General features: G+C 42.5%; 1 protein-coding gene across 3 annotated transcripts in view; it reads left to right on the top strand.

Moving 5' to 3' along the window:
• The window catches only part of LOC117968509 (G protein-activated inward rectifier potassium channel 4-like), a 25,757-nt gene extending 9,960 nt beyond the window's left edge, over window positions 1-15,797 (top strand). Inside the window, exons 1-5 of one of the 3 annotated variants that reach the window (XM_059009424.1) lie at window positions 6,775-7,322; window positions 7,641-7,716; window positions 9,192-9,310; window positions 9,891-10,737; window positions 13,511-15,797. In XM_059009424.1, coding sequence (XP_058865407.1) covers window positions 9,224-9,310; window positions 9,891-10,737; window positions 13,511-13,803 — 1,227 coding nt within the window. In that variant the 5' untranslated portion in view covers window positions 6,775-7,322; window positions 7,641-7,716; window positions 9,192-9,223 and the 3' untranslated portion in view covers window positions 13,804-15,797. Of the gene's footprint in view, window positions 1-6,774; window positions 7,717-9,191; window positions 9,311-9,890; window positions 10,738-13,510 lie in introns of those variants that run through there. The other 2 variants (XM_059009425.1, XM_059009423.1) reach the window with 2 other exon arrangements.
• Window positions 15,798-16,780: the final 983 nt, after the last annotated feature.

Below are 16,780 nucleotides of genomic sequence, written 5' to 3'. Positions count from 1 at the left end.
ACCCAGGACCCGTTTTTACTTAATGGTCTGCTTTCTCGTCTCTCAGCGGCAATGGGAGAGCGACAGACCCACTAAAGGCACCTCTTAGCACTCATTACCGGTAATGTCCTCTTGTTCACCGGCACCCACGCACAGCAGCAGCCCCCGAATTTATCTCAAGTTGAGCGCACTAATGGCGTGTTACATAACGCGCTGCTGTCTAACTCAAAGTACGGGCCCAAATGGGTAATGGGAATAATCCTCTGTGCTATGTGGGCAATTTATACAGGAGCACGAGGTCTGAGTTTGCTGGTTTTATTTTGTTTTGTGGTTGTTTTGTTTTTAACACCGGAACGTGTTAGTTGTTAGATATTTTTTAATTACTCAAAGTCTCTCAATGGGGATACAGTGAAGGTGGGCGTGTCTTTAGCGCGTATAGCTATGGCCGGAAGTTCAGCATCACCCTATAGAATTAACTAATAATTCTGCTTCATAAAGTCTATTGAAACCTGCTGAATAAAGTTAACATACTGAATCACTATACCGCTTTGTAGTTTTCCGTATACTTCACGAAAAAAAAACTGACACATTGAAAAAAAATCTTACATGAAATACTACTGTACTACTATTATGGCTTCCGGTAGACTTTTGCGATATCATTTTGTAGTTTCTTTGATTACATGATGTTAAATAAAATATCTAAATATATATAATTTATTTCTTAGCAGACGCCCTTATCCAGGGCAATTTACAATTGTTACAAGATATCACATTATTTTTACATACAATTACCCATTTATACAGCTGGGTTTTTACTGGAGCAATCTACGTAAAGTACCTTGCTCAAAGGTATAGCAGCAGTGTCCACACCTGGGATTGAACCCACGCCCCTCCGGTCAAGAGTCCAGAGCCTTAACCACTACTCCACACTCCACACTAATATATATATATATATATATATTAGTGTCTCGACTCTAAAATTCTAGGTGATGCTAAACTTTTGTCGAGAGCTGTAGAGTGTTTGTTGTCTGTTTGCCACGCCTGTGGTCTCCCTTCTGAAACGAGTTGGGACAGATGGCACAGTTGGATTGAATCTAGACACGAAACTCAACAGAGGAGCCAGACAGAAGCAGATGCTTTCACACAGCAAGTCAGCGGGGGGGATCGATACAAACGGCTTAAGAGCTTTAATATCTTCATACGTTCAGATACACCGAGATTACAACAGCTGCTTTCGTGTAGGAAAAGAAAAAAACACTCAACGGAAATATGACAGACAAGCCTCAAGGTCAAGATTTTCAACAAATGATTTTACTTTTTTCAAAAAAAAATGTGTCTGTCTGTCTGTCTGTACGTACCTACACTGTGAACTCGATAACTGCCTTGATTTTTCATCGCTCTTCTTATCCTTTGCTCCTCTGCCCGTGTCGGATGGCATCTGGCTAGAATCCGATGGACTCTTAATTATTTACAGCTTGTGTTCTTAACTGACAACCCGAGCTGTCAACACATTTTCCATTAGCAATCGAGTTGCTAAAATAGACCACTGATCTGTTTCCAGCAATTCAGTTGTCGACTAGAATTGACAATAGAAATTGCTCGTGTATCTCCGGCCTAAGGAATGGTATGTTACTTTAAAAAAAAAAAAAAAAAAAAAAAAAAACATTTTAAATGATCAAATCAAATTTGCAGTTAATGAAAAACTTTTGGATTGAGAGAATGTTCATTTTAAAAAGCAGACCTCTAAAAAGCATTCTTTATTATTATTTAGCAGGCGCCTTTATCCAAGGCGACTTAGAAACTAAGGCGTGTGAACTATGCATCAGCTGCAGATTCACTCCCAACAACGTCTCATCCGTAAGACGGAGAACAAGGAGGTTAAGTGGCTTGCTCAGGGTCACACACAGTGAGTCACCGCAGCCTCCCTAAAGGTTTATGAATCGGCCCCAAATGTTTTAAACTCCAATCAGGTTGAACAATTTTATTTAATCTATTCGTGCGGGCGATAGAAATCCGTCTTCATTGGTTTTAACTCCTCCCTGCGAGTCATCTTTAACAAATAACAAATCCAAACAGCCGCTAGAGGGCAGCATTCGAGTCTGCAATCTGGCGCAAGGACCGCGATGCATGAATCAGATACGACACAATGGGCTTGCAGCCAGCCCAGCGCTTCTAAAATGCCTTTGAACAGACGCTGTAGCTTCAAGCAGCAGGTGCAGAACTATTCACCACCCCTGCATTAATGACGCACTGTGTGCAGGAGCAGGCAAAGTGTTTGCGTGTAGCATCCTGGGGGCACTGACCCCTGGAACAAATTACACAGATTAAAACGTGCAGGGGTTGGAACGCGCTTGGGTACTGCAACCGCAACGGCACTTCCGTTTCATCTGAAACTAATCGCTTCGCAATCACGTGAGCTGCGATTAGTCGACTACCAGTTTCTGACGTCGACCGTCATGAACCAACCTATAACTTGCCTATAGCTAACTTCCTGGAACGAGTGAGATTTCCCAATGCCACGATGAATGAAAGCAAAAGACGGTCCGTCCCCTGAAAATAAACCTTGTTTGCCGTCTGAACAGATAAACAGACTAATGACAGGATCCCTGTTTATCTGAACAGATAAACAGGATCCCTGTTTATCTGAACAGATAAACAGACTAATGACAGGATCCCGGCCTCCCATTGTTTATAAATATATATATATTGAATGTAATTTTTCTTGACTTTGAAGAGATTGTAGAGATTGAACCGCGTTTATAAAGGTTTGAGTTTTTTTTTTTTTTAATATATATTTTTGCTAGCAGCTGAAAAGCCTCGGAAATAGAGGCGAGAGTGTAAAAATGAGATTGAGCAACCAACGCTCTGGGTTTTTGATCATCGTAATTATCACCGCATAATTGAGTAGGCCTGTTGAAATGTAAAAGCGGACATTGGGGTCAGCTTAGAGGAGGAGAGAGGTCTGTGCAAAATAAAAGTGGAAAGAGTGATATTTATAATGAACTAAACTGCAGGCTTACACGCGGTTTGAAACACGTGGGGTGGGGGGGATAAGGATGCGACAATAGATCCTTTTATTCCTGCTTATTCCAGTTCCATTAAAGGCGACAGAACATCCGCAGTGCATGTTTTGGTCCGTACTATTAAAAGAAACGATTTCAGTGATGTATCTCCTGGAGACTTTTAATTTACCAGGTTGAGCTAATGTTCTTTTTTTGACAGAGCCGGGTGATGATTTAGAGTCATCGGCAGACCAGGGGGGAGGTTTAACTCTTAGTAAAGATGTCCAGTCCATCTCACGCTAATCGATATAGCCATTCACTGTATTGACTCGACACGCAAACCTCGAAGAGAACAATATGTCACCGATTATTTCCTTCTAAAAAAAAATAACTGGTGCCGCCGCAGTAGGCTGTGTGAACAATTGTCCGTAATAAATCTACAACAAAAATAGAGAGAACAACATTCCTACGTTATAAATTATAAATGGGCAGCAGTGTGGAGTGGTGGTCAGGGTTCTGGACTCTTGACCGGAGGGTCGTGGGTTCAATCCCAGGTGGGGGACACTGCTGCTGTACTCTTGAGCAAGGTACTTTACCTAGATTGCTCCAGTAAAAACCCAACTGTATAAATGGGGAATTGTATGTAAAAATAATGTGATATCTTGTAACAATTGTAAGTCGCCTGGATAAGGGCGTCTGCTAAGAGAGAACTAATAAATTAAGCAAAGCGGTGGTTCTGTCAGGGAACTCGCTTTGACCTCTGAACAAATCGTCCGTCGAATAGCTAGTATTTTATTTTTCCATAAACATTACGTCGAATGAGCGACAAGGAAGGGATTTATCGCTTGCCTCGATCCATTACGTCACCGCTGCGCGTCAGAGTTCGCCTCCTCTTCCCCAGCTTCCATCTGTGTTTTTTGGCTTCGTCTAACTGGGGAGGGCAGCTATCCTGTCCACCTGCCCATGGCCTTCCCTTCGGTCAGCCTCTCCACTTATCTGCGAGTTCATATATGGGTAGGGGAACCTCAAAGGCGAGACCAAAGAATACAGCGTCAAATAGTCTAGTCTGTGTTTTAATAAATAATCTATTGCACGGGTTTAGTAACTAAACTTTGAATACCATTGTGAAGATTGCGTTTCTGTTTTTTCTCCCAATTAAACATTGCATGGGGCAAAGACATATATTATTTATACTGCCTTTGGCCGAGGTCATAGACTCCGAGATGAATTTATAAAACAGTATTGTTATCTCTGTAGAATGATTTGCCATCCCTATTACAGATTGTATTTAAAATCTTGTTTGGCGTCAGATATTAAGGAGTGTAAATGCGAGCCCCACTCATATGTCACCGTGTATTTTCCTTCATTCTGCAGACTATCCTGTGTTTTTTTCCAGGGCTTCAATGATAAGAGTCTGATTTCCACATTGATTTTATCATTTAATTTCTGCAGGTAATTGCCAACTGCCAACAATTGTTTCTAGTACCATATTTATCAGTTTAACTTAATATGCTTTACAATGCTTCCCTATACTTTACCAGACCTCTCTGTGCTTTACAATGCTTCCCTATGCTATACCAGACCTCTCTGTGCTTTACAATGCTTCCCTATACTTTACCAGACCTCTCTGTGCTTTACAATGCTTCCCTATACTTTACCAGACCTCTCTGTGCTTTACAATGCTTCCCTGTGCTTTACCAGACCTCTCTGTGCTTTACAATGCTTCCCTATGCTTTACCAGACCTCTCTGTGCTTTACAATGCTTCCCTATGCTTTACCACACCTCTCTGTGCTTTACAATGCTTCCCCTATGCTTTACCAGACCTCTCTGTGCTTTACAATGCTTCCCTATGCTTTACCAGACCTCTCTGTGCTTTACAATGCTTCCCTATGCTTTACCACACCTCTCTGTGCTTTACAATGCTTCCCTATGCTTTACCACACCTCTCTGTGCTTTACAATGCTTCCCTATGCTTTACCAGACCTCTCTGTGCTTTACAATGCTTCCCTATGCTTTACCACACCTCTCTGTGCTTGACAATGCTTTCACTGTGCTTTATTACACTTTCTCTCGACACCAGGACGATGCCAAAACTAATCTGCTAGTAGCCAGACAATAAAGATTGATACATTCGTTTGAGATTTTAATTATGAATATAACCGCTGGGAAAACTGATGTGTTTTTTTTATTCTAAAAAATGTATTCTGTTTTAATCATTTATTCCTCATTATGTATTTATGACGTAAAGCCCTTGAGTTTAATTATAACAATTCAACTGAAACAGAAGGGCTCTAATAATCGATTGAGTTCCTTTTAAAAAAATGCTGCTCAGATAGATAGATAGCGATTTCAGCCTCAACAGCATGGCTAGGCGGCCCATCCCATCCCCCTCACCGCTCTCTGTGTGAAGAAGTGTCTCCTTCCCTCTGTCCTAAGTCAGTCACTGTTGCAGAAGGCAATGTTATTGGGTTGGGAACTTGGCTGAGATCTGACTTCATGCAGCTACTCGTGTAAATGGTTAAGGATGATGTTTGATTGATTGAATTGCCCCCGCAGGTCCCTGTGAATTAAGACCGTCATTAGTATACCGTCACTATTAGTTCTGAGAACGCTTGAAATGAAACCTAGACAACACTAATGGCCATCAGGAAACAGCACCGGAGGGGAAACAGATTAGTAATCTCACGCACAGACAGATACAGCACACCTCCACGCTGTACAGAGACCACACAACGGATCTGCAAGAAACGCCAGAGACTATCATCATATAGTGGATGTATTATTAACAGTGGAATGGCTTATACAAAGAGTCTGAACTGCGTCGTATATTGGGGCAGCAGTGTGGAGTAGTGGTTAGGGCTCTGGACTCGGTCGGGGACCCTGCTGTTGTACCCTTGGGCAAGGTACTTTACCTAGATTGCTCCAGTAAAAACCCAACTGTATAAATGGGTAATTGTATGTAAAAAAAAAAAAAATAATGTGATATCTTGTAACAATTGTAAGTCGCCCTGGATAAGGGCGTCTGCTAAGAAATAAATAATAATAATAATAATATAAGGCCAAGAGTGGTTAGCTGTTTGTTATACGACAGCATCCATTTCAGCCTCAATTATTATTTTACCATTGTGTCCTATTCAGAGTTCAGGGTTGGTTTTTTTAATTTATTTACTGTTACCTTTTACCCATATATAATTCCAAGAGGCTCATTATTATTATTATTATTATTATTATTATTATTATTATTATTATTATTATTATTATTATTATCTTAGCAGAAACCCTTACCCAGTATTGTGTGTGTGTGTGTGTTTTTAATCGTTTTATATAGCTTTCAGCTCTGTTCAGGAGCTGTTCTTTAGTTCTGGATAGCTGCCATAGACAATACAGGCTAGATCAGACAAAAGTGTCTATGTTAGTAAACCGCAGCGCCATCTAGTGCACAACTATATATTGCCAGCAATACAAAAGGAAACTTCATACCAAAGTAAAGCGGGGGTGTGTCATTATGTACCGGGCAGACAGCTGGAACAGAAGAGCAATACAGTAGCTGCAATTAAAAAAAAAAACTCTTAGAATGTTTACACGTCATAAAAGGGTAAGTAAAATCCCAATTCGAAGCTACTTCCCTCCAGGGCTTAATCACTGAATACCAGACCACTCCAAATGTTAATTCGGATTGCCATAGCAGCGCGTAACTGGAGTCTGAAAGCGGCGCATGTCGGATTAGTGATGTAGCTGGCAGCGCAGGGATCGGAATATCCGCAGGTTACAATGCAATACTGCACGGTGCTGTGAGAGGATAACACAGTATGCGAAGAGACAGCGAGGCGGAGAGAGGGGAAGAGTCGTGAAAGAGGCGGCAGCAAAAAAAATATCTGGACTATAAGAGAGAGAGAGAGAGAGAGAGAGAGAGAGAGAGAGAGAGAGAGAGAGAGAGAGAGAGAGAGAGAGAGAGAGAGAGAGAGAGAGAGAGAGAGAGAGAGAGAGAGAGAGAGAGAGAGCGTGACAAAGGAGGAGGAAGATGAATTGAAGTCAGTTTGCTGTAGGCGCAGCAGGAGTCCTTAATATTAATTACACTGTGAAATTGTATTGCTTACCATTAGTCTTACAGGTTCCAGCTTTACACACAACTCGCTCTCTCCCGATCCAGAACACAAAAGAGAAAGGCGTTTTGTTATTCTGATTTGGGTTGTGCTTGTGATTATACTGTTTTGTCTCTGCGCCGACAGATGTGATTCGGAAACACTGCTGCGGACCGTGGGCGAAACGGCAACCGACGTAGGAGACACCATCTCCGGCTAGAGCTTTTCTGAACACCCGGAGACGGACAATCTGCCGGGGCAAGTTTATAGAGACCAGCGGGCTATTATTGTGTTTAAAACTAACGGGAAACACCCAAGGACTGGACGACCGGCTCTTTTGTTCACGACGCGGACTTTAATACAACGTGTTTATATATATGTCCTATCCCAATAGCATATCTTAAAACTTAAACTCGCAATATAAAGTGAAATTCTCAAAAATATATATATATAAATGTTTTTCAACTTCCTTAGAAGGTCGTTTTTTTTTCTCTTCTCTATACCAGAGAGGCGTGGATATATCTGACTTATTCCATCATTAGTTCATAAATCAGCCTCTCGCGTCTGTTTTCACAGAAGCTATGCTGCAGAATATCGCCTGAGAAATAGGCACGCTTACGATTTGGAGAGCACGTCCATCATAAGGAAGCAGGTACAGTAAAGACTACATTACATGAATTGCATTATTATATGTGATATCGAGGTTTTGTGATGTGGGTGCAATGCGCGTGTTCATCATTTTGCATAGTTTGCTTTGTGAATATTTCACTGCGTACCCGAAACACTGCACTCTGTTGTCGGCAATGATCTGGAAAGCGTTCCCCTGACTCGTGCGTCTCGCTCGGTGCTGTATTGAACGGGACGGCGGTACAGAGCCCGGAGCGGTAGCGCTCTGGTGTGTAGATGAGATCCACATGTTACAAACAGTGTTAATGTGTGATGATAAACTATGCGCACTGGCAATACTGTAGGGTCGCTGGACAAGCAATTAAGACGTAGATAGATAGATAGATAGATAGATAGATAGATAGATAGATAGTCAGTCAGTCAGAAAGGCGTTGAATTCGTGTACTGGAGATTAAACGTTTAGGTATTAAACGTACATCTTATGCAATGGATTCTAAACATTTTTTTACATAGTAAAAAAAAAGGGATTGATTAAATTTTATATATATATATATATATATATATATATATATATATATATATATATATATATATATATATATATATATATATATAACGGTATTACGCGTTATTGATGCGTTTAAAAGAAGAATGAAAATAAACTAAACTCCGAAATCTTTCGCCAGTAACCCACCTTGGTTGATGTTTGAAATTTCATGACCCATATATAATTTTTTTAACAAATTGTCTCCCAGCAAAACCACACTAATCTAGAAACAGTTAAACGCGGGTGAGATAAAAGTCTCCCTTCACGTCCGCTCTTTAATACGCGTTAATGTATTAGCTTGCCAACTCCGTGCGGCCTCGCATTATAAACTCATTATAATTTATTGTGAAACGGGGAGATGAAAGACAGGCTATTTATTTTGTTTAATCCGCTGTCTGCGCTTATTAAAGTCCTGCCCTGAAGACTCGCACCGGCATCTCCGGGACACGTTGTATATCATTTTAAAGGTTTTTTTTTGTTTTTTTAATAGTTCAACTAATCATTTTTCATCTTGTGTTTAGAACATACAGCTTAAACCTCCTCTTATTTGAGAAATTTGTCATTTTTTGGCGTTTTTTTTTTTTTTTTTAACTGGCATCTGCCTGTTATGATACCTTAGGCTAATTTTTTGTTAACCTGCAAAAGTTAAGTCTAAATGCTACCTCTGTTATTCTGCAAACGTACCCCTTTCAGATGCTTTTAAGATGCCTTAATATCAAATTAAGCGCAGGGGCGGTCAAAGTCGCCCCTTCCAGACCTGGTCTTCGTTCCATCCGTGTTCTAAACGGTTTAATTGAACCAGTTCAGCCACCATCCAGACCCTGAACTCGTGCATGATCCCACTGTACCTGTTAAACAAGCCTGGGGTGGAGTAATGTCCCGCCAGGTCCGGGATTGATTGGGACACTCCTCTGCCTCGTGGGTGCGTGTCCATCACATTCTTTCTGTCTCAGTTGCAGAGTTCGGGAGGGTCCTGCACGCAGAGATGAGCAGCGTGAAGGGGTTCACGGGACAGGGCGTGGAGAACCGCAGCGCGAAGCTGTCCAAGCACTGGGACGCCCCCAAGGAAAAGGTCAGCCTACAGTCCTGTGCGCTGCCTCACCTCTCCGAATAGAAACCAGCTCCAGCCGCACCGAAAACTACCGAGACCGGCACTGCGCAGGTCACCATCGAGCGGTCTGTACCCTGCAGCTGCTGTAATAGCTCAGGGTGTGCAGCAGTGTAATGGAAATAATGTTATCCAAATAAACCAAATTTAAATTACATGGTAGAGACATAAATCACTGGGCTGCAGTGTGGAAGGCAGAGAGTAGCTTAGTGGTTTATATATATATATATATATATATATATATATATATATATATATATATATATATATAATTTCTTAGCGGACGCCCTTATCCAGGGCAACTTACAATTGTTACAAGATATTACATTACATACAATTACCCATTTATACAGTTGGGTTTTTACTGGAGCAATCTAGGTAAAGTACCTTGCTCAAGGGTACAGCAGCAGTGTCCCCCCCACCTGGGATTGAACCCACGACCCTCCGATCAAGAGTCCAGTGCCCTAACCACTACTCCACACTGCTGCCCTGTAGCCTATATATACACATACGTACATGACAGCGCCCCCTGTCTGTGTTTCAGGTGCCCACGAGCCGCACGCTGGTGGTGGCGGGCGGCGGCGATCCCGGGAAGAAGCGGCGGCAGCGCTACGTGGAGAAGGACGGCAAGTGCAACGTGCACCACGGCAACGTGCGCGAGACCTACCGCTACCTGACCGACATCTTCACCACCCTGGTGGACCTGCGGTGGCGTTTGAACCTGCTGGTCTTCACCTTGGTCTACACCAGCACCTGGGTCTTCTTCGGCTTCATCTGGTGGCTCATCGCTTACATCCGTGGGGACCTGGATCACACCGAGGACCACGAGTGGACGCCGTGCGTGAACAACCTCAACGGCTTCGTCTCGGCTTTCCTGTTCTCCATCGAGACCGAGACCACCATCGGCTACGGCTACCGGGTCATCACGGACAAGTGCCCCGAAGGCATCGCCCTGCTGCTGGTCCAGGCCATCCTGGGCTCCATCGTGAACGCCTTCATGGTGGGATGCATGTTTGTGAAGATCTCCCAGCCCAACAAGAGGGCCGAGACGCTGATGTTCTCCCACAAGGCGGTGGTGTCTGTGCGGGACGGGAAGCTGTGTCTCATGTTCAGAGTGGGGGACCTGCGCAACTCTCACATCGTGGAGGCTTCCATCCGGGCCAAGCTCATCCGGTCCAAGCAGACCAAGGAAGGGGAGTTCATCCCTTTGAACCAGACGGACATTAACGTGGGCTTCGACACGGGAGACGACCGCCTCTTCCTGGTGTCGCCGCTCATCATCTCGCACGAGTTCAACGAGCTCAGCCCCTTTTGGGAGATCTCGCAGGCCCAGCTGGAGAAAGAGGAGTTTGAGATAGTCGTCATCCTGGAGGGGATGGTGGAGGCTACGGGTGAGTGAGAAACCATTACTGCTGTACCCGGGGACGGGAACAAGACTCCACTCGCGGAGCAGTTCGATCCATTCCTGGATTTACTGAAGACACACCCGAGCTTGTTATCTATACAGCTGTGAGCAAAAGTTTTGCATTGCCCTATAGAATTAACCAATGTTGCTTCTTAAAGTCGAATGAAACCTGATGAATGATGTTAACATATTGAATTAATATTTTAAAAAAAGCTAATTTAAGAGTGAAGAAACACTTTGAAAACTTGGCTCTGTGTGTCTCTAAAACGATCCTTAGCATGGATTTGTAAGAAAGAAAATCAATCGTGTTCGTTTCCTAACCCGTGTGCTGTGGGTTGTATACAGCATACTGAAGAAATTAAACTATTGATTACTGAGGTCTTGTAGTTTGGTGGGGGGAGGCGCTCCAGGGCTGTAATTAGACCTGACGAATCGATTCTAACCATCTTTACGCAGGATTTCTGAACGGCTTTTTTATCGACCAGTTAAGTCTTTTTTTAATACGGTTTGTTTTTTTCTCCCACGTGACAAGTTCTGGGTTTGACATCTCATGAGACGCAGATCGGCACTGTGTTAACATTATTCACACTGGATTGATTACTGCTAATTAATCGTTCAGCACCACTAGTGTGTGAGAGTACACTAATAACAAGGGAGGCAGTGGGTTTGAGTAGCTCAGTGGTTAGAGAAAGCGCTGGGCTGCAGTGTGGAAGGCAGTGGGTTTGAGTAGCTCAGTGGTTAGAGAAAACGCTGGTCTGCAGTGTGGAAGGCAGGGAGTAGCTTAGTGGTTTGCACATTTAATAAATATAATTCCCCCCCCTCCCCTCCCCCCATTGATTTATATGGGGAAAGAACCTCATTATTTTCACATTTAGATTTCTGATTTAGCTGACTGCAGTTCTAAATAGAACCACAAGGTGGCACAAAGCGCCCACTCCTGCTACAGCATGTAATGTGGGGAGGGATTTTGATCTGCTGTTTGTCAAACTTTGAAAGCGTTGAGAGAGATTTACAGTCGAAACGTTTGTTTTGTTATTTATTTTAGTGTTTCTAAATTTAAAACTATTGGGAGTGTTCAATAGTTTGGATTGATTTAGTGAAATCTCCAGGGGCCGGTTTGTCGAAATTTGTAATCTGAATAACAAGTGATCCGGATTTTGTAATCCTATATTCTGTGGTTCAGATTACTTTTCAAAAACCGGATTTCGAAAATCGTAATTTATTTATAATATGGATGCATGTAAAAAAAAAAAAAAAAATAACAAAACAAGACAAACAAATAAAATAAAAAACAATGATCCTGATAAAAATAAACTCTTTCACAAACTACAGGATTACAAATTTTGAAAAACCGCCCCTATTAAAATACAATTGGACCAAATAATAATAATAATAATAATAATAATAATAATACATGTTAAAGTATAGCAATTTATTTTTTTAAGTTCCACACATTTTCCCCGTGCCTTGCACAGCCATACATTATATAGATATGAAATGTGCAGTTTTGAAAGAACCACATATACTAGGTAAAGCAAACATGTATTTTGCATTTTAACACATGAGATCTATTACTACAACAGGCTAAAAAAAAAATACTTTGTTTACGAGCCGTGCTTTCAGTTAGCGTGGCGCTTCCTCCTGGGTGACTGCCCCACCCCTTCAATCAGCCGATTCCCCTCTTGACTGACATGCTTTGACCCAGGTGACACTGCTAAGGTTTGAAGATCCAGGAAGTGAAGCAGCAACAGAAGGCAAGGCTAGCAAATCTTGATCTCTTTAGCCTCGTGTAGTACCAGATGTCTGTTGCAATAACAGGTACGATTCGGGGGGAATTATTTTGTCGGCTACAATGGCTTTAAAGGGAAGGTTATTTTAGCCACACTCTAGTGCCAAAGCGCTCAGTCACTCATCTTCTACTCGTATAACCTGAAAGATCTTGTAATGCAGCTTTCTAAAGTAATTGGTTTTTGAGGCATCTTTCAAAGGGATTCCTGACGCCACTAAATTGGATTTGGAGATATCCTGCAGTCCATTTCCTCCATCTGTAAATGAATTGCAGTCATCTGGAATGGAAAGAAAAGTACTCTTGCTCAAATTATTTATGAAAGGAACGTACAGCGAGTGATGTGCTGGAGTTGTATCTGTCTGTTCACATATGTGTGTTGGTTTGTATGTATCTAAAAGCTGCCAGCGTCCCACAGTTATGTTCTAAAATACAGTGACAATTCTGTTTAAAATTCAGTATGACCCTTATAAGTTTTCCCATAGTTATACCTCTGCATTTACCATGCTTTACCAGACATCTCTGTGCTTTACAATGCTTCCCTATGCTTTACCAGACCTCTCTGTGCTTTACAATGCTTCCCTATGCTTTACCAGACCTCTCTGTGCTTTACAATGCTGATTAGTCAACTACCAGTTTCTGCCCTTAAAGCTAACCGCAGAATTTTTTGCGTAGTATTTTTGTAGTTCTCCCATGTGTGTACCGTAGTTTGCCCTGGTTTGCCATGTTTATTAATATGCTTTACCATGCTTTCACTGTGCTTGATTACACTTTGCTGTGCTTTTACTGTGGGGAAACTGTTTTGTTTATAAGGGTTAGTTTACCCCGGCTTGTTATTTTTTTTGATTATGCTTTAGCATACCTCTGTGCTTTCACTGTGCTTGATTACACTTGGGCTGTGCTGTGGCTATGGTTGCTGTGTTTTGTTCTTGCCCTCGGTTATGTAACCCTCTGTGCGCGCTGTCGTTGACAGGGATGACTTGCCAGGCGCGCAGCTCCTACCTGAACTCGGAGGTGATGTGGGGGCAGCGTTTCATGCCTGTGCTGACCCTGGAGGAGGGCTTCTATGAGGTCGACTACGACACCTTCCACAGCACCTACGAGACCCCCACCCCCTCCTGCTCCGCCAAGGAGCTGTCCGAGCTGGACGCCCCCCCAGGGAACCCCCCCAGACTGCCCCGCAGCCAGGAGGAGGCGGAGAGGGGGGACACCCAGGACTTCATCAACGGAGACGTCAACAGAATGGAGAAAGGACACCCTGAATGAGACAATGCAATACAACACAGTATAGCACAAAACAATACAGTACAATGAAAATGCATTTTTATTCACCTCCATGGCATCCCATCACGCTTTACAAAAGAGCTCCTTTGCACAGTACACTCCGGCTGCAGCTGGTTATAGTAAAGCACATGTGAAATAAAAATGTTTTCGTAAATTAGATTTAAAACAATCCAATGTTTCAACCTGCCTAACGATGTGAACCAGAATACTTCTCAACGGATATATGGAGTTGGTAGTACTTGGAGACAGGATGGCCCTAATCCAGGAAGACCCTGATCAGTTTTTACGTCAAAACTTTCAAATCAATTTGGTAGCTCTTTTGGTAACCCATGTAAGGGCCTGAGCACTGGAGCAGCGTGTTGATAACGATAAGTGTGAGAAAGCAGCCTGGGAGCTGCCGTTGTGTTATATATCAGGGGTCTCCAGCCCTGGTCCTGGAGAGCTTACAGGGGCTTCTGCTTTTCATTTTCAACCAAGCTTTCAGTTACTTCATGAACCAGTTATTGGCTGAATCAGTCAAGATGAACAGGTGCTCCAGATCTTTAGCCATTGATGATGTAAAGACAGCTTGAAAACCTGCAGGACTGGGGCTCTCCAGGACCAGGACCAGGACCGGTCACCCCTGCTGTACGGGAACACAAGAGATAATGTAGAAACAAGAGGAGGCCGTCTGAACCGTCAGCGCTCGTCCGGGTCTGAGCAGCTGTTTGATCTGAAACAGGATTCCCTAGATTCGGAAGATACCTTAAGACTTCGGTCTAGTTTTATCCACAGGACTTTAAAGACCATTAAGGTGTGACGTAGTTGAAAGGTGATTAGGGTATCGTGTGCCTTTCTTATGATTGCCCTTATTAGAGTTGCTGTGCACATTTCTATACATTTCTGGACAACAGATGCAGCTTCCTGCGTTAGATGCTGCAACGTTATATTTAGTTTTATTGTGGTGACAGGCAAATCAAAGTTATCATTACATAAACACGCAGACTTCCATTGATTTTTTATAGCTTGCTGTACAGTACGAACTAAAACATGACTCAGACGTACCGGCAGTTTGACAAACTGTAATTTTCAATTTTCTTCTCTGTGGTAGTATTGTTTTACGGTGTGACAGTGTATTTTCTAACAGGGCTGTTCTGAAGCTAGTTTGTTCAGAGCGCTTCCCTTTAAGAAACGTCAGTTCACGGGGCCTCGGTACAGCAGCCAGAACACCAGCGTCTCCGGGTGCGAGGAAAATTCACTTCCACTTCGGCTTTTAAAAAAAAAAAAAAAAAAAATCGCTCAATGCAGAAGTGACTTGTTCGTCGCCATTGCGTGGTACTCGATTGTAAAGGTGAGGGAAGGACAGGTTTTCTTCATTTTGAAATCCACATATTAAAAAAGCAGCATGTTTGGGTGTATTGAATACCTGCTGACAGTGCTGGTTAAGCCAGTCCATTTAAAAAAAAAAAAACCCTGAACTGTAAGGCTTGCAAAAAGCAGCTGTTTATTGTCCCAATTATTCTCGACTCCCCTGCTCGTCAGCGGTGGCTGGAATTGTCCGCAGGGATCGTTTTGAAGACATTTCCTTCTTAAATGAATAACAAATGAAAGCACTGTAAGAGCACAATGCTAATATCGGAGCACCGCTGAGGATGTTGCGAAAGCTAATAGGTGAGAAAATGACTTGCCAAGCTTAGGTTAGTCCAATTGAAGTAGATTTAGTTTCCACTTCCCGCAGTCTCATCTGATGGTATAGCAGATATTAATGGAGACAAAAAAAAAAAACACCTTTGTTTTGACAAGTATTGTGCAGCATTTACCTGTGTGTGATTTTACAGCTGTGGTGTTCACTGCTCATTATATAAAGAGCTGTACTATAGGTCTGTAAATAAACTGTCCCATTAGCATCGAAAGACACTTTCTCTCATTGCGCGCTGTGTTGTGTTTTTGTAGCTGTTTTTCTTTCTTTTTTTTAAATAAAAGGTCAGTGAAATGTGTCTCATTTATGTTCCTGGATGGATGTCAATGATGGCAGTGTTAACCTCTGTCAATTACACTTGTAAAATAAGATCACCGTTGCCGACCGGATGGGGAGGGGGAGGAGACCCTGACACCTTGCAGAACTGCCCAACTGTCCATCAGTCTGCCCAACTGTCCATCAGGCTGGTTTTCATGGCGTTTCTTTGAGCGGCTCACACTACGTACATTACAAATGGAAGTACAACGTATAAACCCAGTTGCATCTCCACTAGGTACTCGTTGCTGGGGGAACAGGCGTCACCTGCCGCTGATAACGAAAGGACGCTCTTGAGTGTTCAACAACCAAGGTTTTCATAGAGAGAAAGAGAATTTCGACTTCAACAGCATCAGTCTATCTGGCTATTTCTACCACCTGAAGAACACAGTAGCCGAAATAGTGCAGCTCGTTAATAATATGGTGAGTCAGACAGTTTATCAATTACATTATAGATATATAGATGATGATGATCTATCTATCTATACAAACTTAATTATAACATTTTAGAAGAAACTTGAAATCGGCAACTTTTTAAGAGCTGACAGCAATCACAAAAGGTCTAATTAAGCAAACGATCAGTTCAATTAAGGGTCTAGTTAAGTAATTGAGAGCTCAGTTGGAATGAAACCCAGGGTTGAGAACCACAGTCCCAGCTGATATGAAACCTGGGCTATGCCATCCACTCTCGTATAGTGATCTAGTCATGTGCTGGTCTGCCACTCTGTACCAAGTGTTGCCTTGCTGACAATACACAGCGGGGCATGAGCTGGGACTGATGGATGCTTCTACAAGAGACACCTGGGCTGATTGAACCGCGGATCCAGCTGGAACTGAAGATCAACACCTGAACTTAGAATATATCAAAAAGTTACAAACATTTAAAATAACGAAATGACTGCAGATATAAAATAATAATAATTAGAAGCTGTAATTTGATGCTACTTAACACTTTAAGAAAATGTA

The sequence above is a fragment of the Acipenser ruthenus genome, chromosome 38, assembly GCF_902713425.1.
Source record: "Acipenser ruthenus chromosome 38, fAciRut3.2 maternal haplotype, whole genome shotgun sequence".
Classification (NCBI taxonomy): Eukaryota; Metazoa; Chordata; class Actinopteri; order Acipenseriformes; family Acipenseridae; genus Acipenser; species Acipenser ruthenus.
This window is presented reverse-complemented; position numbering and strand designations above follow the sequence as displayed.